Genomic DNA, 26208 nt, shown 5'->3' with positions numbered 1-26208 from the left:
AAACAATGGATTCTCCATCTTTTTTATTTTCTTTTTGAAGTTAAATATTTGAAAGATAGAATTATTCAGCACTGATGAGAATGAGCCTCAGAGTCCCAGGGTACAGAGCAAGGAAATTAAGAGATACTTCTGTCTCTTTCTCATTATCACTTGGTGGTGCATTGCCAGTTCATGATATCCCTTTATTCAGACTTCTGTGAAAAGGCATATATAAAGGAACACTGCTATGTGACAATACCTCTCCATCTGTGCTAACGCCCTGAGGCCTTAGCCTCCTAAATGTTTCTTTATGAATGTGGCAGACCAGAAATGGCAAAATCTAATTGTATCCAAGGCCAATAATCTAACTTGGTTTGTATTCTACAGTCCTCAACATAATATTCATCTAGGCTTGATCAATGTTACCTTTCGGGTTAGAGGTACCTCTATCGGTACTGGGATGACTTCTGCCAGCAAACAGCCATAAAATGCCACCATGAACATGACAGGATCATTGTTGGGATAAACAAGGGCTACCTGCGATTCACAGAAATATTAAGTTAGATAAACAAAAAGAAACAGCATTCAGATTTGGACCATTTCATTCCAAGAGGTAGTTTTGACTCAAAAGAGAAATTGGTCAGTTTATCATTTGATTGCCAGATAACTTATGGGCTGAAATTTAAAGAAAAAAACTGTTTTACCATTTCAAAAGGACAGTATCGATACAGTATGATGTGTTCACACTTTTCCACCAAATCAATGTTTTTATTTCATCCCAGGGAAACAGATGACAGATCACTAAAATGACTTACTCTATCTCCAGGTTTCAGTACAGGCTCATTTTTGGTGCCCAATTTATTCAGTAGCGTATAGGCCAACTTCAGGCTTCTGCTCCAAAGTTTGCCTGGAAATTAGGGGAGGGAAACAATCAAATGGATATCAGCTAGCCAGCAGCAGCTGTACAAAAATGCACATATACGTAAGCTAGCACATATGTCAGTATCTCCATTTTGGAATGGGATTGGGGCATACCCAATCTCCTTAGTGACTACAGTCACAGACACAGTTGCCTTTTAAAGTTTTTTCCCCATCAGATATGTGTTGTGTTCTGTCACTACAAGTTCAATGTGAATAAATACGAGTACATTTATTTCCTTAATATTTGAAGTTTGACTAAGACTGAAGATATTGTAATTTTGCATATGAGGCAATGTAAATCATATCTCAAGAACGCTCCAGAATTCTGGCTGATTTGGAATAAGCAAGGCTGTTGACACACCCTGTCCAACCACTTCCACTAACTTCCTCCTAGCAGCCTTTGTTCATGGGATTATGATTCTAGCTTGTTAGCAGTAGAACAAGGCAGGGAACTCTGTTCAGATCTAATGCTAAAGAAAAGGGAAAGAGGCTTCCTGCTTTGTTTAGCTGCTCCTGCTGCCAGGATGAGCCAAGCAGAAGTTATCAAGTAACTTGCATTGACATGACTGCTCATTCCAAATATGTCTGAATTCTGAAGAACTCTGTCTTATCATTGCATCTTATCAAGATTATGCAAAATCAGAACATTACCCATCTCTGTCATTGGCATTTTGCAAGAACGACTTTTAAAATCCCAGCAGAACAAGCTCACTTGTTCATTCCTCACATGCCAGAATTCCCATGCCTTGTTGTTTTAACAAGTCCAGGGACACATAAAAAGCTCCCAAGGATGCCCAGATAGTGTATATACACAAGGTAAGATAGTGAAGCCCACCAAAAGATCAAATGCCAACACACTGTCCAGTGAGCAATACACCCAACCTGTTAGTGCTTGATCCATGGTAAAATCCAGCTGTACAAAATGCCACAGTGTTCCATCACTGAGCAGAAATACATAGGACTAAGCAGAATTTAGTTCTGTAGGGCTTTTTTCCCAACCTATTCCCAATATCTTAGATCCACTTGCTTTATTTTTGTACACTCTTTAAAGCAGAGATGAATTGATGTAGAACTGAATACTGCTCCCATTGAAACCAAGTGGTGACAGCAAGCAAGACCAAGGAACTCACCATATGTCAGGGTATAGACCGGCTTCCCAGTGACATCCAGGGCTGTCAAACAGGGGCATTTGGCCTGTGTTGTTCCCCAACGCTGCAGAGCTGCTTCTAAAGCAGGAGGCCAATTGCAAACTACTCCCAGAGGCTCTCCCTTGACAGGCGTCATCTGACGTCCCTCTGGCTTGGGCTGATTTGGGTCTGGCTGCGGAACTGTGAAGAAAGCAACACCTGATCAAATCCTAAAACCACTAATAAAAAAAACACGTACTGGGAATTTGGGAATGAAACAAATTATGTACTACCGATGCAAGGGATTCCCTCCTTTCCACTCCCAGGAAACTCTTTTAGAAATCAGGACTTTGAAATCTATTTTTAAAAGGTCAAAGCAATCTGAGCATATTTGTTGCTAAGGAAAGATGTTTCTTGATAGGAGGCAAGAAAACAGTGTGCTTTCAAACACAGAGCTATGGACTTTAACTTTTGTCCAAAGGAAACCTGTTATTACCATTGTTACTACTATACAATTACATAGCATCAGCCCAATGCTGAGTGCTACACAGAATACAGAAATGACAGTTCCTGACTAGAAATCTAAAATCTCAGAAAGGAAAGACAAGACAGATATGAAGAATTGCAGTGAAGTTTGTTTTTCAATGAACAGGAAGGCACACTGATAAAAAAATTGGAAATGGGATTTTGAGAAGTAATAATTTGCCAGATAAAAGAAAAGCTATTCCAGGCATATAGTGCATAAGGGCAGAAAACTTTACCCTGGGGTGGATGATGGGGACAAAGAAGTCAGATAGCAGAACAATGTATATGAGCACTGAAAGAAAATCAATTGATACTTAAAAGGTTTTTTTTAAAAACTTAAATCCAGAAGGAGAAGATAAAATAAAATGTAGATAGCAGATAAAATCAGTAACAATTTTCATCATAGGGTGGATAAGGTGTTCTGAAACTGTCTAGAGATTGATTTTGGACATCTCCTATATACCGGACTTTGGAAAAGAGGGGTCAGAAATCTCATTCAATTTGGTAGAATCATTCACCCTGACTGTACAAGCCAACCCCATAAACAAGCATGTCATCCAAAAAGTCTGTCCCTCAACCCCCTCCTATCCTAGTTCAGCTTCATACAATGTTGTTGGAGAAGATGTGACATAACTCTTGAGCATAAAAAGCAATTGAGCAAGACAAGCAAAATAATCCAAATGTGCTATTTCCTGCCCATGCTTTGATGCAACTCTGTTCTGGGCAGAAAGGGCAAAGATGCTCACAGGAAGCAGCTACTGCAATTAAGAGTTCAAAATATCTGACTTCCTAGCATTTGTTCTTTGAGAGCACAGAATGCAAGACGGCAGTGCTATATAATCTGATAGATCCTTAACTAAAAAAAGGGGGCTTTCAATCTTTGGAAATTTTTTAAAAATCTGGGTTACCTTGGAGTGCACAATCCTCTGCTCCACATGTACATGGTTATAGAAAAAGCAAGCAAACAAAAGGAGTTTGAGGCAAGCACTTATGCTTTTCCACATAGGAACTAAGCAACGACACCTTACTTGCTTTCAAAACCATTTTATCTGATAAGTTAATAAAGATGTTGTTAAATATTACTTTTTCTAAACGAACACACTTTTTAAATTTTAAATTTGTGTGTGTGTGTATTTTATCTGGGTGTTTTAACTGTGGTGTATCCCGCTTCAAACCATGAAGACAGGTAGGCAACAATATCTTAGTCCTGCACAGAAAACAGAAAGTGCATATTGAAGCAATAAGACCATAAAACAACATACAGTTCCCCTTTCATGCAGCACAGTTATAGTACTTTAAAGCTATTTTAATTTCCATGACTGAATCCTACAGACACACAGGATTGGTAGTTGGAGGAGCTACTAAATCTCTTGTGATGCTATAAATCCCGGGATTATAAAAGGTGGAACCATAGTAGTTAAAGTGTCAAGTATATAATGTGAGAACTTTATACTAATCACAATAAAACCAGTGACAAAAATACCCAACCCTGATACCTTCCACAATTTCTTCAAAATCATCCACAAAGAACTCCTTTAGAGGTGGCCGTTTGGGTCTCTTCAGAGTATTGAGCAGCTGCTGAATTTTTGTGGAGACTCTGCTACTTACAGGGACACCTGTAGTGAGGAAAATTAGTTCTGTTGACAAAAGACAGGTGAAATGTGGGCAATTTCCATCTATATAAAGGACCATAAGAATCATAGTCTTTCTGGTGAACCAAACTGTTATATTAACTGCAAGAATTCTAGGGATCAAGCCAAAATGGGGTGGGAAGATACAGTCCTTGAGTTTCCATCATCCAGCATATCCAATGATGAGGCATGGTTAACAGTCCAACTCAACATATTTCCCATCCATGAAATGTCAAGTATTTATTTGAATGTAGAATACTAAAAATGGGGAACCAGAAACATTGCCAGTTTAGTTATTTCTTTCCTTTTCAAAGCCATTTTTGACATGTGCAAAACACAGGTTATGTTAAATTAATTGTCTTAGCCAATCAAAATTATTTGCTTCTGTCCAGAATTCAACAAAGAGGGTGTTTGTCAGGTGTTAATCCCTGTCTGAGAGGGAACGGCTTATTTGCATGTATTTGCCTTGTTGACTTATGGCAACCCTTGAACTCCGTAAGGGTTTCTTAAGAAAGGAACCCAGAAGTTGTTTGGTCAGTTCCTTCCTCTGAAATATATGCTATAGCGCCTGATTATTTGTTGGTGATCTCCCATCCAAGTACTAACCAGGCGAGCCTGCTTAGCTTCCAAAATCAGCCAGAATCTGGTACTTTTAGAGTATTTAGGCATATGGCTGGATTTAGGAAGTTACACATTGTGGAGACCAGCAATCTTATACAGCGTGACCACCAGACGGTGCTAAAGCACTCTCACAGACTCAAACTAAGCAGTTTATCTTCAAGGTTATTTTAACAGCAAAGACTTATAGTCATCACAGCTGGGTGCTTTTCCTCCTCCTCCTGTGTGCGGGCAAATTCTAGCACAGCAGGCATTTTAAAAGTGAAAAGTTATGTGTTTAGTACACTGAAAACCTTGCTTTCAACAAATGAGAAAAGAATTTTCTTCAGGGAGGGAGATATCTATATATATAAAAGAGTGATGGCATCACGGCAGTGGACAAAACAACAAAAGCAAACACCCCACAACCTCGAAAATTGACAACACAACACATCCATGCCTCTAGGTTGATACAACAAAAAGAAAAGAAAAATAAAGTCCTAATTTGAGAGAGAGGAATAATTGCTTTTATCCAATTGCTGCCAGTTAGAAGGTCTCATAGCAACACACTTGGTCTCATAGCAACCCACTCAGCCCAGGGGACCCTTTACCTTAACTACCACCAATTCCTCAATACTTTATTTCCCATACCACCATACTTCGCCACAGCAACGTGTGGCCGGGCACAGCTAGTTGTTTAATAAATGAGTAGTGGCAAAAGAAGCCTCTCACCTTCCCCACTACCAATCATTGGCTTTTAGAAAAAATCTTTAGAAATAACTCTGCCATAAAGGCCTTCAAAGTTTTGCATAAAAACAAAAAATGAAATTTGTCTATCAAAATAGTTTAATGCACATTTCCTTTCAGGTAGTAACAGCTAGTCTAAGCCAGTTTTGCAGTAAGGCATGAATAATGTAGCTGAAAAATTCACACTTTCTAAAAATGGCAACAAAGGGAAAGTGACAATGGTGGTGATGTGACAAGTCTAGATCTCATAGGGCAAACAAAGATGACTTGTGGGAGGACAGCTCTTAGAGAAAGGTTGTTCTGTCCTTCTTATTCTGGCACCTAACATTATACAACCAAGTAGTTCGTGTTATACATTTTATGGAATCTGTGATTAAATAACAGTGAAGAATGAAGGCCTCTACTTATCGATGATGATGGAGGTTCTTGTGTCAAAGGAATATAAGGTAGGCATTGCCTATAAAATCCAGTTTCTCTCAAATCTAACATCTTGTGTATATATATGTGTCTTCATATTATCTGTCAACTTATTTTAAAATATTTTCTTAGGAAAAGAATACCCAGAGGTAGTTTTGCCAATGCTTTCTTCAGAAATATAACCAACAGTGCCTGGTATTTGTTGGGAGTCTTCTGTGCAAATATTAACCACAACTGATCCTATTTAGCTTCCAAGATCAAATGGGATATGGCATCTTTAGGGTATCTAGGCACCTAACATCCCATACCACTATTATTTATTTCTTTATTTGGTAAAATGCATTCTCTACTAATTTTATTTTAAAACACAATTCTCTCATCAGAAATCCAAATTAGCTTTTCTTATCTTATAGTAGCCTGAGATTCGTTTCCAAAGCCAATGTCTCAATGCTAATAACATAACCAGTTCCTTCAAATTTCTAAGTTGTAAAACTATTATTTAGACTTAGAAGGCACTTCAGAAACTGAATGCCCACAACCATGACCTTGACCTATGTAGAGGAAGAAGAGGTAGAAATCCCACTCATTCCTCAGTAGCATCTGCTCAAAACAGCGATGGGGAAAGGCTGTCCTTGGCTCTTCGGCCTGGGACAGTCTTTGCAAACTGTGCTTTTTATGGAGGCAAAGCAGAAAAGCAGCAGGAAACTGAACAACAGGAAAGAAGGTAAAGCCTTGGATAATACAGTTGAGGCTGAAGACAGGACAGAACTACAACAAGCAACCTCCTGCTCATTCATCTGGAGACCAAGGTCTGATGTGGCAGTAAAGAGAGGCTGTGACTGCTGGAGAAAAGGAAGCAGGACAATGTTCCTGACCCAGGCTCAGCTTCTTACTTTATTCTGAGAACAAGCGGTCATCTTTGAGGTCATCTTTGTCCACCAGCTACCAATGGCATGCTAAATGTACAGTCTTTCATAACATCCAGAGAAACATGATTAAATGCCATTTTACTAAATGCCATTGCCCGACCTGAGCCTGAGGCCTTCATTAGTCACAATTTTGCAAGAATGTAAACAAGAAAGGGTGTTTTCTTTGAAAGACAGTTGCCTTCTCACTGGCAGACATTCACAATGGATTATATGATTCTTGCAATACTTTGTACATAAGCCACATTGCTGCTATGTTTTATGGGGTTCCTTCATATAGTATGGATCTGGAGGTATACCATCAGCTGTGTCCATAAGGCTGGACCGGTTGGATGATTTGTGCATGCCCTTCACTATTCCTGATGGAGGAAGATCAATAGCAGATGGGCGTGCGGAGGAAGCAGGTGTGGAGGTAGTTGCAGTAACATCTGGGGGGACCGAGAAATTTTCTGGAAAGAGGGGGGAAATGAGATTCAGGTTATTTTCTGTTCTCAGATGGCCTAAAAGCAATTATTACAATCATTCTGCTCGCACACAAAGGCATTTCTTTTTCTTCAACTATCTTGGCACAGAAAGCACAAACACAGAGGAAGATAGGGAGTATATAGTGGGGATGATTCTTGACATCTAGTTCCATGGCATGCTCCTTTGTTATCAGGAATTTTGTTCTGACCATTCACCAAGAGTTATCTGGATGAATTGTCCTGGATTTAGAGCACTCCCTATAAACTCAAGATCAGGAGAAGTAACATGGCTCCTCACACGACCACCATGGTACACATCTCCTCCTTTTAAAAAAAGTACTCCTACTCTGAACTGCAGCAATCTTGGCATTAGTTTACTGGACAATCGTTTCTGTCCAGAAGTGTGATAGGATAATTTTCTAACAGTTCCAGGAAATCCTTTTCATCCGTTATCCTGACAGCACATAATAATGCATGCAGCAAACCAACAAGGCCTCTTCCTCGTTCTTTTTGCAGACTTTCAGATTTTGTGTATGTTTCCGCACCACAACAAAAAGAGCAAAGCTGAGAAGGAGAGATGAAATAATTTTATTCTAGCCATCTGTAAATCCTTTCCAAGGTTATAATCAGATATTGCATATGTAACATTCTTTGTCCTCTAGTGAACTTTAATTGTGCATTTTGGGATAAGCTGTTAGGAGGTTCATTATCATACAAGTCACATTTTCCTTGTGTAAAATATATACATATAATTAAGCAATTAAGTAAAATAACATTAATAGAATTAAGGCTACTGGGAGAAATTGTTTTTGGGGCAGAGGGGTGATGGAGCAGATATGATTATATAAGAGTTAGAAAGCAAATATTCAATTTCCATAGGAAGCACTGACCTGGAAAAACTTGGCATATAATTTAGTTTACACTCACAGATGTATAGTAAAACACTTCAGTTAAAAGCTCATCTCTAGCACATGTGTTCAGGGAGTTTTATGCACATCAATGCCATCACTGTCTAAATGTGTAACCCTTCAGAAGATGACCGTATCAGACTGAGCAGTTTCGTAATTTTTTCAAGTTCAAGTATTTAACAGCTTTTAAATTAAGGGGAGTACTTTAATTTTAATTTAAGCACAGTGTAGTCTTCTCAAATAGACGGACTATGGGAATGAGCATATGTCATAGTGAGCCATGGTTTGTGTCAACTATTGTTTGTTGGAAGATGATCAAACAAATCTTGACGTATCTTCCCTGATTCTTGTTTTCTTTCTTGCCATTTTTTTCAATCCTATTTCAGGTCAGGCAGCTGGAGAACAACAAACCACAGCTTAAATGAGCCAATCTTCAAAAGCTAACAACAAACCATGGAATTGGGTAGTGGCCTGTGGCTTGTCTCCAATTTGTTGATAGAAGGGTATATGCACATTACAACAAAACTAGATTTCAACAAACCGTATCATAGTTTGCCATAATGTGTAAATATGGTAACTGAAATGCACAAAGCAGAAAGACTGTTCAAAACAGCAGGGAAAGATTTCCGCTATGGTACATATTAAAATAAAAAAAATTATCCAGCTCAGTTCTGGAGGGCTTGCCTGATCAATGTTAGCGAATCCTTACATTTTGTCTAAAGCATGTTCTTACTGTGCATTGACCATAGGAATAGCCTAAATAAATGCCAAATTCTAATTATATTAGCCTGTGGTAAAGCAGTTGCTTTATTTCTGGCTATCATCCACTGAATTCAGTTTTGGTCAATCCATGCTGGATGTGAATCAGTGATTGATAAGACATGACCACTTGGTGTGGTGTGAAAACAAGCCCTCAAAAAAGGTTCATGAAACATTCATAGGTTTTGGGGTTGCCCCCATCAAATATAGCTTTGTAATTTTGTCCTGGGTGCATAAATATTAGATAAATACAATTCAGCTGCACTGCTCTGAGTTTATCCATGACTATTATGTTTTAAATGTGCAAATGTCCTAAAACATTGAGGTCTGTGCATTGTAAGCATGGACAGTTACAGCTCCTTTGTTGAAATTGTGATGGTGAGAGTGGAAACACTGCTTTCAGTTTAACTGTGCTTAATATTCCCAGGGCTTTATGTATATGAAAGACAGAAATTTTATAGCACCAATTTGGCATTAGCTGCCCAGCAAATGAATTGCTGGCAGTTCCAATTGAAGAGCATATTTCACCATTGTTTTAACGAGAACATCTTTGTTTGGAGAAAGCATTATGTATGCTGATGGAATTTTTAAAAGGTAAGTCTCCCAAGTTTTCCATTTTAGAAAATGAGTTGCATCCCATTAAGAGACAAAGACACCAGCAACATACAGGTTAAAAGAAAGAAAAAGAAGCAATTAAGAGACACCAAACATCTACACACTGCTTGCCTCAAACCAATTAAGCCAAAGCAGGGAGAGCATACAGAAACACAGTTATCCCCCTGGGATGCAGCAGTATCCTCTGGAGCACATTAAATGAGAAAACACATACAATGGAGCCAAACAAATCCTACCAAAAGAAAAAAAAATCCATATCACAGCACTAGCAGCAGGAAGGGCACCTCAGAGCATCAAAAAACTGAGTGTGGGGTTATCCAGATCTTTACATTCCCCAACAAATGCATACCACTGAGCTGGGAAAATGGTTCGGGCCTTCAAAAAACTTTGTGACATTTTACCAGGGAGGGATCAGAACGTGGATTCCCAGTATAGCTCTTCTAAAAAAGGATTTAGCATGTTCTGTAACTTATAAATTGAGAGATCTCTTCTGGAGAACAAGGTAAGGAAATTTTCTAAAGTTGGCTCTATATCCCCCAGCTTCTGCCACTTATGCCATTCTTCGTTAGATGTCAATTTAAAAGAAGCTGTGCAATCTTTCTCAGTGGTTAAGGACACATCTGCAACACAGAATAGGACAGGCAGGCTACAGCACTATCTACTTTTGGTCATCCAGAGATGAAACCTCCTAGGGAAAATAGCAGCTAGAAGCATAAGCAACACCAATGGGCATAAAGGAAAGTGCCAGGCTACTATTCACATTCGCCATGACAATTATGTTTGTATGATTCTCTCTCTCCTTCTAGGTGTGCCTCCACATTTTGGACTCAAAATTTGTGAATCTCTACTTACACAGTGAGCAAAGTTGGAAAATAATTTGGCTTTTGATAGTGGAAAATTTTGAAACATTTGTTGGGGGGTGGGGAGACGATGACTTGCAGTACTTTTAGTTTTTCTTGTCCCCTGCACCCCCAGCTCCTACCTATTCGAGTATTGGCAAATACATCAGCTAGTGACCCACTGGTCCCTTTGCCTTCTCCATGGGATAGTGTAGAAGATGCTGATGAAGATGTGGATGACCCCTGAATAGATCGGTTGATCCACGACTCAGCATTCTGTAAGCTCTGATGCAATGCAGCAGATAGAGCAGCCTGGCGCCTGAGCGACCCTTCATCTTCGGACGCAGAAGACGTGTCTGTGTGGGATCAGAAAAGGGAAGCACACAGCACTTAACATGCTCTCTATGCAACCAAGGGAATACTGGCAAAGGCTCCGTACCACCCAAGGCAGAGTGTGTTCAAACAGGGGCTCAACTTGGGAGGAAGCCTGGAAGCAAAATCCTCTCCCCACCCCCAACTTGGACCAGCTTTTGCCTTCATTCAAAGGGAAAGCTGGCAAGAAGAGCCAGAACCCAGGGGGGCAGTGATCCACCCGCCACCCGCCACCCCCCCCCCCCTTATAGTCAAGGAATGCTCTTGCACAGCCACAGCCCTGCTTTTTGCATGCTATGGAACCTGGTTACAGTTTTCCTCAGCCACCCGCAATTCTGAAATGGAAAACATAAGAATCAACTGACCTCTAAAGAAATATTTGAAAATAGTTGTCATGGCAAATTGCCTATGTTCTGCAATTACTGTTTTGCAGGAAAACAGAGATAAAATGATAACTTCTTTACAATCATCAAATCTGCAAAAAAAAGCACCCATCCCTATACAGAGGAAATCCACATCAGTAGAGCAGACTTCTGGTTACATTGTGACTGTTACAAAGAGTGACAGGAGGAGATATTTCACTATCCACACAGTACTGCTGATGTCAATTCTCTTATCTGTGCATCTGTTCATACATGAAGATTCATGTTCATGTTTTTCTTTATTGGATTTCAATTGTGTTATAACCCATCTCGAGCTTTGGGGAGGGGGGAGTAAGAAACAAATTTATTATTATCATTATTATTGCATTTATGTATGTATGCTTGTATTTACACACTACACAATTTATCATTCAACCTTTCAGTGCCCTGGACATGATACAGCCACCTACTACTGTAGTATACAATGACTTTGGACAAGATAAAATTTATCTTGTCCAAAGATAGATTTTATGTTGCATTGTATATGATTATTTATTGTATTGTTTAATTGTATTATGATATGTTGTTTTATATTTTGCTATATTGTACTGTTCTGGGCATGGCCCCATGTAAGCCGCCCCGAGTCCCCGTTGGGGAGATGGTGGCGGGGTATAAATAAAGTTTTTATTATTATTATTATTATTATTATTATTATTATTATTATTATTATTATTATTATAAAACTATCAGTTTATCTCTCTATCAAATCTGGGTAATACCAAGAGAAGAGGTATGCTAAAAGCTAAAACAGTTATAATTCTATTAACCTGTATTTGTAGACAATTGATTCTTAGTGCACCAACTGATTTCCAAAAGATCACAGAGAGCCATATGGACGCAGGCTGCTACACTGCCAGTCATTTGCTCCATAATCAGCAACACCAGGCATCACTATATTGTCCATGTGCTATCAAAAACAACTTTTAAATAAAAGGCATATGACTGGTTCTGATGCTCCACCACCAGCCTCCAGCACAGATGGAGAAGCAACAACTGAGCCAGATTCAATAGCAACACTGAAAGAGTTTTATGATCCTTCTAACACTCTGTAAGATGACAAATACACTGCACCTGGAATAAATAGAGAAAAGGACAATAGTGTCTCCTCCTTCCTCCTACATCAAGTAGCAAGGAAATGTGAGTACACATTTAACACAGAACTTAATTTCTACAGTTTTTAAAATGTGAAGATTAGAAACACAAAGGAAGTGTAATGTAAAAATATTGAACATTCTTGTAAAATTTTAGGATGATCTGTCAGCACCTGAGCATAAACATAAACCTTCATTTAACCATCAATAGTTTTGCTATGGCAAACACACCACTGAGCCAATAGCCCTTCAGTAGATTACTACAGGGAGCCGCTTTCTGGTCAGTCAGACTACCTACCAATCTGAACCCAGAACTATTTATTCTAAATGTTACCAGTAGCATGGTGGGACTTTTCCTATTACAAGGGACTTTCTGCGTGAAGGGGCATACATACATTTGGGAGCCACCACCCCATCCAAGGTCAATGGAAAGGCCTGGTAGTTCTTGAAATAAGGAAGTGCTACATGAATACTGATAATCCTACAGAATCTGGAACAGTTCTGATAATTCCAGACACTTTGCCACCAATAGCAGGGATGGGAATTATACAGGCCGAAAAAGATCCACCAAGAACTGTACAGGCCTCAAGCGATTTAGGGCCATGGACATCTGGATCTGCTCAACAGCTAAAATGGATTAATTCCAAATGGAGAATCATACATACTGCCTGCATTATATGTGCAAGCTAAAAAACAACAACATGTAAGCTGAAATAGAAACAAGCTGAACATTAATAGGTGTAAAAGGGGCAGGGATTGGTGTTAAACCTTCATATTAGGAAAATGCTAGGGAAGGGTCTTTTCAGTTAATCATAAGTGCCAATATTATCAGCTTTGCTGCACACTTCAATTAAGCAAATTGTTTTGAAATACATTAGTATAGATTTGAAAGAACACATGCTTAACAGCAGTTAAAGACAAAAGCACAGACCAAAGCACTATCAAGAACAGAGCATGCCTTTCCTTGAGATGCTCATGGCTTGACTTGATAGAGTGGGGAAAAAATGTCAGGCTTCAGCTGTTAGGCTGTCAAACAGGCAGAGCTCATTCCTCTCCATGGAGGTTTATCTTGCTTGTAAGTTCTCAAAAGGTACATTGGACAGAAGCTCATCCTGCTGTGTGAACACTTGGAGAAGAAATGTACCTAAATCTGTAAGCATCTCCAATGAGTCTTTGAGGACAGGATATGAGCTAGAGAGAGAGCGAGAGACATCTGAGGCATAATAGAACTTAATGGATTTTTAAGTCAAATTCTTTGAAGTGAAAGTAATATTAATTAATCTCTTCAGATTAGGCAGTTAGTTATCACAAGGAAAAGAAAACTTCCTGATCAATTTCATGTAAACCTTATGGAACCATGTGGAAAGGAAGAAAATGGCAAGACAGAGATAAATAAATGTCTCTTGTTTTCTCAGTCTGTCTTAAGTGGACAAAGGCTTTCTTCCCTTCCGGCTCTCCTCTCCTTTGTCTCCTGCAATGAGCTGCGAAACAAGGGGAGGGGTGAAATAATACCATGCGAAAGCTGACTGGCACAACCTGGGGATCACAACCAGATACAGTGAAGACATTTGCCCTTGCACTTTACTATTCTGCTGCTGAATACGCATGCTCAGTGTGGAATGCATCTCACCATGTTAATACAGTGGACGTGGTTCTTAATGAGACATGCCACATTATCACAGGATGTCTACACCCAACACCACTGGAGAAATTATACTGCTTAGCCGGCATTGCACCACCTGACATCCGCCAGGAAGTAGCAGCCTGTAATGTAAGGACCAAGGCATGGACATCTCTGTTCAGATATTAGATATCAGCCAGCATGCCAACGCTTCCTAAGATCCACAGAGATACTTGTAGGAACATCTCAGCAAGAGAAAGTCCAAAAGTGTCAGGCTAAAACCCAGAACCTCAATTCATGTCTGATACTGGATGAGAAACTACCTCCTGAGCACACAGGAGACTGGGCAACTTGGAAAGTGCTGAACAGACTGCATTCTGGCACCATGAAATGCAGAGCCAATCTTAGGAAATGGGGCTACAAAGTGCAGTACATGACATGTGAGTGTAGAGAAGAACAAACCACAGATCACTTATTACAATGCAACCTGAGCCCTGTCACATGCAAAATGGAGGACCTTCTCACAGTGACACCAGAGGCTAGCTTCTGGTCAAAGGAAATCTAGTATAATGCCAAGTTTTTGATTTTGTTTGTTTCAATTTGCTTCTGCTTTAGGCACCAATTTTTGGCAAGTACTTTCACTAGGATGAAGCGGGGGTAGGAAACGGAAGAATTTGGGTGCCAATTTCATTGCATTTGTCCCAGATCCCACCACAGACCAGCTATGACTGAAAATAGTTAGCTTGGCCGAGAACACATTTTGGAGCTAGAGCAGAAGACATAGAGGTCACATACTATTTAAAAACTAAAAAATGTAGTTCATGCCACTAAATTCAGGGGAAGGAGCTGAATGCTCAAGTTGAACTTTCTCTTCAGTATTTTTGGAACATTATTTAATGTCAGCTTAGTGTAGAACCAGCTCAAAATAGTTGCTACTTTAGAAAATGTTTCATTTTCATTTAGGAGGCTGTAGGCACAACAGGTTAAACCACTGAACTGTTGAATCTGCTGACCTAAAGTCGTGGGTTGGGGTGAGCTCCCGTTGTTAGCTCTAGCTTATATCTTTAGACTGTTTATATTTTGGTGAGATGTGTTTTATTGTTTACCTGTGTGGCAATGAATTTTTGCAGAATTTATAAGCCGTCTTGAGTTCCATCTGGGGTCGAGAATGGTGGGGTAAAAATAAAGTAAATAAATAATAATAAATAGCTCCTGCCAACCTAGCAGTTTGAAAACATGCAAATGTGAGTAGTTCGATAGGTACCTCTTTGGTGGGAAGATAATAAAGGCACCCATGCAGCCATGCTGGCAAACATGACCATGAGGCGTCTACAGATAACAGGCTCCTTGGCTTGAAATGGAACAAGAGCACCTCCCCATAGCTAGAGTTGAGCACCGCCTCCAGAAAGCCGGAGATGAGAGGGGAAGCCTTTACCTTTGTTCTGTGTATTTGTATGTCTTGTTATTCCACTGTATTAAAAAGGCATTGAATGTTTGCTGTGTATGTTGCAATCCACTCTGAGTCCCCTCGGGGAAATAGAGAGGAATATAAATAAAGTATTTTTGTTGTTGTTGTTATTTAGTCTTCTTTTATCAACAAACACACATCTGAATTGTCAGCTCTCCACATTTATGGGTTTGACTTTTGCAGATTTAATTACAGGCAGTCCCCATGTTATGAACAAGATAGGGATCAATGTATTCACAGATTTGCCTAATATGTTCTCTCTCATTCTCTCTAGATCTTCCAGCATGTCTCTTTAAACCAAAGACGAGCAAGATCACTTGAGGCACAAAGGCAGCTCAAGGTAACCCACAGTGCAAGATGTCCAAGTCAGTATTTGAACCTATGCCTCTAAGGTTTAAGTTCACTACCCCTTACTGATATGACATGTACCTTAACCAGGGTATATCAGCACAATAACAACAATAACAATTTTATTTCTCCAGCTTTGTAGGGTCCACAGGCAGAGAATCTCCACAAATGCAGAAAAATGTGTTTTTTAAAACCTGAGAACACATCTCTAGAAAACTCTGGGATCTTCTAGGCTACTCTATGGTCTGCCAAAGATTGCCCATGGAATTATGCTGGAAGACCTAGAGATTCCTAGAGAGAAACTATTAATTAAATCAGCAAATAATCAAATCTGCAAAAATACATGTGATATAGTCTAGTCTTGGGAAAGCATTTATTTTCTAGCATATTCAGAAATATCCCCTGTTCATTACTCAGTTGATGGGACACAAATTTTAAAAAGGCTTTGTGTTTTCCTTTTGACTTTTTAATGGGCATCTTGATAGACATTTTCCAGTCTTGTTACCTGGATTTATCCATGCCAGCATACACAGAAAAGATAGATGCATAAGGGGGAGCACGGTTCATGTTTAAATGGAACACCATAATTAATTCAAACATCTAGAATAAATGCTTCATATTTTCCACCGTGCAAAAACAAAGTGCTATATATAAAGCTTCAAGGTGGCTAAAATGACTTTGTAAAGTTAATTACATATGCAGTTTTGCAGGATTATATAACCCAGTTACTAAAAAAAGAGGCTATATACATAATTAAAATTTGAAACATGCAATGCCACAGAAGTATAGTAGAGCTGGAAAAGAGAATACACTGCTGGTCATTGAAGTATACCTCCCCTAAAAAAAAACCCAAACAAACCTTCCTAAAAACAAAATTACTTTTCAAGCTAGCAAACTGACAAACTGTTAGGAAAATAATTCACTCAGTAAGAGAATCCTGTGTTAAATCTGGTTTTTAGTCAGTTCCAAAGCACTGACATTACTGGGTAGGGATCATTCTATATCTCATCAGCACTCCTAGTGTTGTGAGAAAGACATGAAGGGATATATCCAAGTTACCATACAGACTATATCTACAGTATATGACAGCTAAACAAGGAATGCATCCACATCCGTCAAATTGTTTCCTAATAGCCTTTACTAACTCTGGTCTATAATTTGCACAAAATAAATTATTTGATACAAGAGGTGATCATTTCAATAAACTTGGATAAGACACAATATTTGCTATACCAGGTTTGCTATACCAGGTTTGTTTCTAGGAATCACCATTGTTTTGACTTTGGTTGTATATGCTGCAGGCTATTGTAATCTAAAGGACAGTAACAGTGTGGCTACATATAGGCGTTGTGGCGGGAGAGAAAATAAAAGAAGGGGAAATGTTCTGTGGATTTCTATCCTTATTGTGCACATGGCTGCTTGCTGATGAGCTAGTGCACATGACTGAGTAATATCTGAACACACAAAGGACCCCTACAAATGGAGACGCTGAAGTAATATAACCTCATGACATTAGGGAATGAATTCAGCCTTACACAGAGAAATGAGACAACACTAATTCAACCATCTGAAAGAATGTGAATGTCTATACAATTAGGTCACATTCAAGGAACTTGGGAACCCTCAAACTGTGCTAGATGCTGTAAACACTACCCATCCTCCATATACAGTCTTCTGCATTTGTTCTGAAGAAAGAGACAACATTAAGGTTCACTGTCCGGTCCCAGTAAGCCTGCGGTGTTGTTGTAGTCGTTGAAGACACTGAAAATGTAAAGCATATCAACTGCCAGAACACATGGGAGATTTAATGAAGGGTGTTACTTTGACAAGACCAAAATGGGATAATAACTCATTCTAAATATATATGGAAAAGATGATATGTAGGTAGGAGACTTCATAGGCAATAGACCAAAACAAAGAGATCGAGCACTCTATTTCCTAAGGGCAATTCCATGCTGCATGCACATGTATTTTCTGTGGACACACCATCATGTATCCTGCATAAAATACACAAAGCATGAACAATATAGACAAATCTTCATATATCTCTCAGTCTGTGTTAATGCATACCTAAAGACCTGACCACATCAGATATCTTAGGTACATGCTGATGGATATATATTACCTCATTTTGATATAGTTGCTGCAGGAAATACTGACATTCACTCTGTTATACATACTGCAGGAACATTTGCTGCTCATAAGATGGAGCTGCACTTTAGGGACTGGTGGGTATACTATTGCATGACCTTCGTTTGGACAGTAGGCTATATCCTCCGAAGCATGATGTGTGCTGAGAAACCTGCAGGAATACACTGCTTATGGCAACACATCTCTTCACATACACTGGAGGAAAAACCAAATTAATATACATCCCAGAGCTAAATGCAACAATACATGTACCTAAGACACAATTATTACAGCAGAAGTCAATAATGAGGTGTCCTGCAACTCTGTGAGTGGAATTACACTGAATCAGTTTCAATTGGTGAATACTTTCTTGATTCCTGCCTTTCTTGGCTGGCCATCCAGGAAGGAGATGCAATTAGATTTCAACTACAACAAATTATCAATGCATTTCTCAGAGAAAATTACCATTGATCAACTATTCTACTTAGACTAATTGACAAGTGCTGTCCAAAATGCCCAAAAGCCCCAGGTAGACTTTCCTTTCCTGGTTGTCACCACTCGAACAGTTAGCAGATAACTGACACTATGAACCTCAGATTACAATTAATCAAATTCCCAAGACTGACAGATATTAGCATCCCTAAATCCCTGCACATTAATGTAGATAAATATGCTGAATATGCTACTCACTCTTGTGTGTATCATAAGACTGCAAAGAGGCAGAGTTCTGACTGAGTCTGTGAAGAACTTCAGTTGATGAAACAGTTTGTGGCATGAAGTGCACAGCTTTTTTCCACTTTTTGCTGGAAAGGGGGCAGCTAAATGCCATCTTTGCCTTTACGAATCTACCTGTTCTTCAGTTATGATGTCCCATGCAAACGCAATTTACTTTCTGGCCCTAGAACCGGTGCCTGAAAAATGTCATCTAACAGAGGGTTCAACTTCATCTGATCATTCTATGAAGGAAAACTGGAGGAACAGCTGAACTGAAGTATATTCACATTTTCCAGTCCATCATCAGTAGGCTGAACAGAGACGATTCCTGGTACAGTGCACATATTATAACACTAGTTAACACCTCAGACTCACAAGGACATTTTTGGCTAGCTTGTTACATCAACTCTGTGGTTCCCAGCCAACATCACACTACATTCTAATAACTCCCTCCACCATTCATATGGTTATCCACCCACTCTGGCCTCAGGCAACATCTTTCCTCCTTCCTTGAAGGAACTGAACATGCCACCTCATCACCATATCCATATTTTGCATTTCTATGGCTATTCATACAGTCAGCTCATAAATGTCCTTTCTTAGGTACCAGGTCACTCCAGTTTTATGAGGAAGTAGACTAAGTCTATGAAAGTTTATGCTGCAATTTTTTCTCTGTCAGTTTCAAAGGTGTTGTAAGTTCCATTTGCATACTGACATTTCAAATTAACACAACTATTGTCTTGAATTCTGTTAGTATTATAGTAACACAGAATCAAATATAGTGTTGTTTCCTTTTTCTCCTTGAATAGGGGTTCTATCCTGTTGTCATAATCTGGAGGTTACACTGATTACCATTATCAAAAGCATGGTGAGTTTGTAAAAATGAATGTACACAGTTTGCTACAGCTTGAGATAAAATAAAATGTACGCATCAGAAAACCACTAGGATTTATAACAACAGCCAACTGAATAGCTTTGTTAAATGGTGATCTCTGTATACAAACTAACATCTCAAACCAAACACCATAAAAAGAAATGTTCATATAGCCATGTCATGTTAACCCCAGGATTAGTAGCTATGGTCATTTTTTTTAAAAAATGATGTTAATGTGTGCTGTAGAATCACAAGCTTACACCATAAAAGTGCTGAAAACTAATGCATTGCCATGTGGACAGCAGTGGGAAGAAATGAATTCTGCACATATTTAGAGGGGAACTCCTGCTCTCGTTTTTCGAAGGGCTAGAACTCAGTCCTGACTTTCAAAACAATCCCAGCACTTGCATGGACAACCAGAAGTCAATAGTGTTTTAATCCTCAGCATTTGCATGCAAAAGTCTACTTTTATAAAAACAAATTATGAGCCAGAATAATGGAAATAAATATACACAATTGATTTTTCAGTTTAGATATTTGTACAAAGTAGTTTTTACATCTTCTTAAGGAAAATACTAGAAATACACTTGAGGTGGTAGGAGAATGACTGTAAAAAGAAAACAAAAGAAAAGAAAAGAAAAGAAAAGAAAGGCTGTATGAAGATATCATTGAAATTTCAAGCCGGATTCTCCCTAACCTGGAGGAGTGCAGGCATCAGCTGGGGACTGTACAAATGTGGACCGCCTTTTCGTTGGCATTGGCAACGCCATCTTCTGCTCCTTATGTTTTGCCAATGCTGCTTGCACTGCTTCCGTATGGATGTCTGGGATGGGGGGAGAAAAGCACATTATGATTCTGCAAGGAGGAACAAAAAGCCATAATCAAGCATGCGGGAATGCATTATCTTTCTGTAGTTGTGCAACAAATGTTGAGCCAAGTGACAAAGTTTAGAGGAACAGTATTGGGCATAGTTGCAAATATTTTAAAATTTACTTAACCTGCACCAATCCAAAGCTCTCACTTTGCTCTGATCTGCTGGAGAGCTAGATCTTTCATAAATGCAAAATATCACAATTCTTAACATCTGAGTAGTGACTCTGAATACATAGCTGATTTCATATGATTTGAAAGGATTTCAATTGGTTTGATTGATAGAACAGTTTCTAGATTTTTTTTTCCTTTTTGCTACCTTTTCTACAGAAAGTTATCGTTTTCTCAAAAAATTTAATGTTTCATATATTTATTGGGCATGGTCCAAACTTCCTGATTTGTTCATCTTGCAGACTATTTTCTGCCCTGCAATGATGTTCTGGATAAAAAGGAGACCCTTGAGAACAACACAGCTTAGTGATGTAGGGGAAACTGCAAACATTTTATCTCATTCATTTCCTGTACATCAGTCATACAGGAGCTCTTGATTGCATAGAAAAATATCATAAAAGTATTTTCAAGTTGTAATTAACAGGTCAAAATCCCCAGGATGTCTGTACCATCCTCTCTTTCATAGTTATTTCCAAAGTAGAGATAAATCAAATCAAATTAAAGGCAATTTATTTTGAAAACATACTAAATCACGGGTCAACTAAAGGTACATAAACTAAAAATCTACACTGGATCTAAAATGATTTTCAATTAAAAATTTATCACAAAATTGACTTCACCATGCATCTCCCAAGAAACCCTTCATTTTCCAAAACGAGACATCAACCAGACATTTTCCCACACAGATCATAGATTCAGATGTGCAGATCTGTAGGTGTTCAACAAGATCAGATTTACCATTAAGTGATATCCAACTCATACTGGAGTATTCAGTTAATTGGAACCACCTCTGGAGGGAGAGTGCACTTAAATACGAGGGCGCATTCGAGACTGCTTTTTCTGTTGATTTGTTGTAAAACATGATGTTTTGGTGCTTAATTTGTAAAATCTTAATGTAATTTGATGTTTAATAGCTTTTCCTTAATCCCTCCTTATTATCCAACATTTTCGCTTATCCAATGCTTTTATTTTTTAGTGATTGTTCGGGGGGGAGGCAAAATTCTGTTCGCCTACACTTGAAAAATAGGCGTACAGGAAATGAAGGAGGAGAAGGAATTCACATATGCAATATGATCTAATATATCTGTTTCAGAGACATATGGGCCCCTAGAAGTTTGGTCAAGATCAGGCCTATATAATATACCACAACGTAAGACAAGTGCCAATCAGGGAATATGCTAGCATATATGTAACTTCACCTTTTGTTTCAGTCTCAAAGTAGCAAATAAATTATAAGTTACTGCAGACTTAGGCAACTTTGACAGTAAAGATGCAATTTTCATCAGCCCTAAAGCAGTATGGACAATGCTGAGGGAGAAATAAGAGATATTGCTGCAGCATTCGTCATTGCAAATTAAGACCACAGAAAAACACTCCCAAAGTACTGCAATTTCATCACTGTCAGAAAGAGTAAGAGAAACAAGTCCAGTTAAAATGACAAACAAGTGCAACTCATAAATCTTGAGTTGTATTACTTTTTTTTAAAAAAAACAACAACACCTCTTGTATTCAGAGTTGAGAGGTTTCTTCTCAAAGTCTGTTAGAAAAATCTGCTATTGAGGACTAAATTGTTCATACTCTCCCTTTGGTCTCAAAGGCCTGGAACAGCTTTGTGAGTTCAAGAAAAGCAGCCTGCCCAGGTCTAAGCACTGTGCTTCAGAAGGGTCATTTCAAGAAGTTGAAAGGGACCAAGGGGATCAGCCTACAGGAGGTCTGGCAAAAAATAACATAGTTCATGGCGTAAGCACCACCTACTGAACATGACTCATCTGGACAAGTACAATAGTTCAGCTCTACAAATAAAACCAACTCAACATGATTCACACATTTCAGGGCTTGATTTTTTTCCTAAATCTTAGAAGAGAGAACATATGGTGGCAGATGGTTACCAAAACTAGAAGAATGAGAAAACTCTTATGCGTATTCTTGGAGGAGCAGGAATACATCTTGGCTAACAGGGATTTTTTCCCTTCAGCTCAAACTAACTGTATCCTCCATTCCAAATAAATAAAATTCATAACTTCAAATTTAAACAATTGAGAATAATTGTATTATATGGAATACAGTGTACAAGGATAACAGAAAAAGCAATGTTGGTGTTGTGTGCTTTCAATTCATTTACAACTTATGATTATTACAGAGATTTCTTGGCAAGTTTTGTTCACAGGCCTTTGCCTTCCTCTGAGACTGAGAGAGTGTGACCTGCCCTGGGTCACCCAGTGGGTTTCCATAGCTAAGCATGGATCTGAACCCTGGTCTCCAGTGACACAGTCCAACAAACAATTACAACATGCTGACACTCATTAATTAAAAGTTACACGAGATAAAAAATGGTTAATAACTCTACGAAACAAATAGCTTTACAACACATAAGCAATTTCTAACATTTCATCAATCAGATCCTGAACATACACAACATCTGTCCAAGTCTTCCCAAGCAAAATTGGAACCTTGTTCACAACAAGTTATTTGGTGTAGGGAATTGAGATGCAGAAGTTCCTCAAAATCTGATTGTAACCCACTATTTCTTCTATCACTAGGTCTTCTGTAAAGTGTTTATGTCTCTGTGGTTGTATCCCATACAAAGATGCATGTTTTCCCTATGCAAGGAAAAAATGTCATAGGAAAGCTATACAGAGTTTCCGAACTGAAAAACAACTTGATGATTGCTGTCTTGCCGAGTGAAGTTTAACTAGTCAGAAAAGAAATTCATGGCTTTCTTTAATTGAAGAATTAAAAATTAAAGATTTGGGGATACATAGTTGCCTGGAGCCCTTTGGTGAAGTTAATATCTCAGACCTGCCTGTCCCAGGATCATATTTTCCTGCAAGGAGAGGAAAGGGGAGTTTTCCATCTAATGAATGAAGATGGTATTGCAAAAAACCAAAATCATTTTTTAAAAGCCCCAAATAATCCTGACACATACTCTATTAGACTATCATTTATGTGTATGCCAAACTTTCAGTTGTGTATATGTTTCATGGACACAACTGATTACACATTCTATTTTTTTATATAATCTGTTCCAGATATCTGAAAAGTTATATTTTAAAGGCTATAGGCACAGCCTTTCTCAAATCAGAAAACCCCCCACAATAAACTCTGTTCCTCATATGACTTTAAAGTTGCCTCACCAGATCGATAGCGTTCATCTCTGGCTCCCCCGGACCGGCCTCGATGGTACTTGGATGAAGATGGAGCTGGAGCTGCAGACGGAGCTGGTGTTTGATTTCGGGATTCCTTTTGCACACCTGGATCAACCCCTGTGGAAAGAGGCAACATTTTAAATATTTAGAAACGTAAAGAGGGCATAGTTTGGCCCCTGTTGACAATCTCCACTAACTTTGTCTATGTACCAATTGTACAAGAAGAATATGGGGCATTTGAATGAAAATTAATATCTGAGAAACAATTGCATCTTTAAAGTGATAGCTTAAACTGGTGTGTCAAGCTGTGTGGGCACATCTATTGCTATTTTTAATACTGTTCTGCACATATGTATACACATGTACATACTGGAATAAATTAGAAGTTCTCTATTTGTGGCCTTCTTATATTTAGATATCTACTGAAATGTATTCAGCAAATGTGTGCACATATAAGTAATATGTATATGGTGATGTGCAATTCCCACCACTAACACATGATGCAGTAAACTACTGATCATCAAACCACTATGCTTGTTCTAACATTTAAAAATCCCAAAGGATGGACTTTTATTCTTCTAACAGCTGAAATATATTACCGTCCTGCTACAACAGAAAAGCTGTCTCCAACCACATTTCCAGGCCCTAACTACTCTGTACTTCCTAGCACAGCAGTGTTTACAGTTACTGTATCTGCCTTCTTCCTCTCTTTGTCTTTAGAGGAAAAAAGAGTGCCATTATTGAAAAAATAAACAAGTGGAGAAAGAGAGCGGTAGACAGAGGAGCCACCAAACAGAAGAGAATGAACAATTCTAACACACACACATCCTGGCATAGTTTTTTATATTATATGTCTAACTGTCCATGCTTTTAGGAGTGAGAATTTGTGTAGCTCACAGGCAGCCTCTGGAGGGGGTCCTGGCAGGATTGAAGGGCAGTATATAAAAGGAAGACCATATATACAGACCGTTGCAAACATTTGACTTAGAATCATAGAATCATAGAGTTGGAAGAGACCACGTGGGCCATCCAGTCCAACCACCTGCCAAAAAGCAGGAAAACTGCATTCAAGCCCCCCCGACAGATGGCTATCCAACCTCTGTTTAAAAGCCTCCAAAGAAGGAGCCTCCACCACACTCCGGGACAGAGGGTTCCACTGCTGAACAGCTCTCAATGAGGAAGTTCTGCCTAATGTTCAGGTGGAATCTCCTTTCCTGCAGTTTGAAGCCATTGTTCTGTGTCCTAGTTTCCCAGGCAGCAAAAAACAAACTTGCTCCCTCCTCCCTATGACTTCCCCATACATCTTGATACATGGCCTTCATCATGTCTCCTCTCAGCCATCTCTTCTGCAAGCTAAATATACCCAGTTCTTTGATCCAGACCCTTGATCATTTTAGTCGCCCTCCTCTGGGCAAATTCCAGCTTATAAATGACTCATAGTTAAGGACAAAAATGAGAGAACAGGTGATAGAGATCTATCCCTGGAAGGGAAATTCACTCCTAAAAGAGTTATCATGGGGGAAAGGTGTCTAAACAGAAACTTTATCACCAATCCTTGTTTCCACAACAAGCCATTTTTTCCCCCAAAATCCGGTTATCACAGGGACAGAAAGTTAGATGGAATCTTCTGAACAGGGGTACAGACAGCAAAGCAAAGACCACAGAGGTGTATATATGGCAAGAGTTACACTTAAACATGTACCTGTTATGACCTACATACAAATTACACTTAAGAACAAATCTACAGAACCTATGTTGGTCATAACTTGGGGACTGACTGTATACCAAAATGTAAAGAGCCCCAAAGCATCAGGAGCACTGGAGGAAAAGCCTTCTCTTGGAACTCACCAGCATTGCTGAAGAACTAAGGAAAAAGGCCTCCAAAGCAAGGGTTAAGCAGGTTGATTATGAAAGCGGGGAGTTCCTCAGTATGTCAAAACCAGCACTTTAAAATAGTCCAGTAAGGACTATGCATATAGATGGATGTTCCTAAAAGAATGGGTGTCACAGTAAAGTGGTTTTTGGGAGCGGAATATACCCAGGAAAAACCTTCGACCCCCCCCAGCTTACACCTGTATAAATCATTTGAGTCAAATAAGAAAATGATCACAGTCTACCAAATCTCACTGTTGATATAAGCACCGCTAAAAGTATTACACAGAAAACAAAGCATTCAAATACAAGGGAGCAAATTACAACATATTTTAAACATTTGTTTTAAAACTCTTGTTTGGATGTGAGAAGGGAAGTAAGCTCTTTTTAAAAGTTGCTGACCTTTCTGAATGAACAATTGGTACTGGTTATTTTTATAGAGCAGACCATATTGTAGCAAAAAAACAAAAAACAATAGAGGAATGGATTATTTCATAGGAGGCTGCCTGACTCGGAAATATGATATGCAGTATAATCATTTTTAAAGGACTGGTGGGAAATGCTTGGAAAAGTAAGATGTTTACAATTTAGGTGGCCAAGACTTCAATGCAGCAGTGGCCAGACTGAGAGATATTGTAACTAAAAGATAAGTGA

The 26208-nt window shown here is 38.9% G+C and overlaps 1 protein-coding gene across 4 annotated transcripts in view; it reads right to left on the bottom strand.

Annotated features, from left to right (window-relative positions):
- Nucleotides 1-26208, bottom strand: part of dip2b (disco interacting protein 2 homolog B) — a 203356-nt gene that overhangs the window by 44730 nt on the left and 132418 nt on the right. For 3 of the 4 annotated variants that reach the window (XM_062970969.1, XM_062970971.1, XM_062970970.1), the window contains 8 exons: nucleotides 23671-23799; nucleotides 20193-20318; nucleotides 10599-10811; nucleotides 7170-7319; nucleotides 4049-4168; nucleotides 2031-2228; nucleotides 795-886; nucleotides 406-516 (listed from right to left, as the gene is read on the bottom strand). In XM_062970969.1, the coding sequence (XP_062827039.1) occupies nucleotides 406-516; nucleotides 795-886; nucleotides 2031-2228; nucleotides 4049-4168; nucleotides 7170-7319; nucleotides 10599-10811; nucleotides 20193-20318; nucleotides 23671-23799 (1139 nt within the window). The remainder of the gene's footprint in view (nucleotides 1-405; nucleotides 517-794; nucleotides 887-2030; nucleotides 2229-4048; nucleotides 4169-7169; nucleotides 7320-10598; nucleotides 10812-20192; nucleotides 20319-23670; nucleotides 23800-26208) is intronic. The other variant, XM_062970972.1, reaches the window with a different exon arrangement.

Source organism: Anolis carolinensis, chromosome 2 (assembly GCF_035594765.1).
Source record: "Anolis carolinensis isolate JA03-04 chromosome 2, rAnoCar3.1.pri, whole genome shotgun sequence".
Taxonomy (NCBI): domain Eukaryota; kingdom Metazoa; phylum Chordata; class Lepidosauria; order Squamata; family Dactyloidae; genus Anolis; species Anolis carolinensis.
The sequence above is the reverse complement of the archived record's forward strand: the minus strand, read 5'-3'. Positions and strand labels throughout refer to the sequence as shown.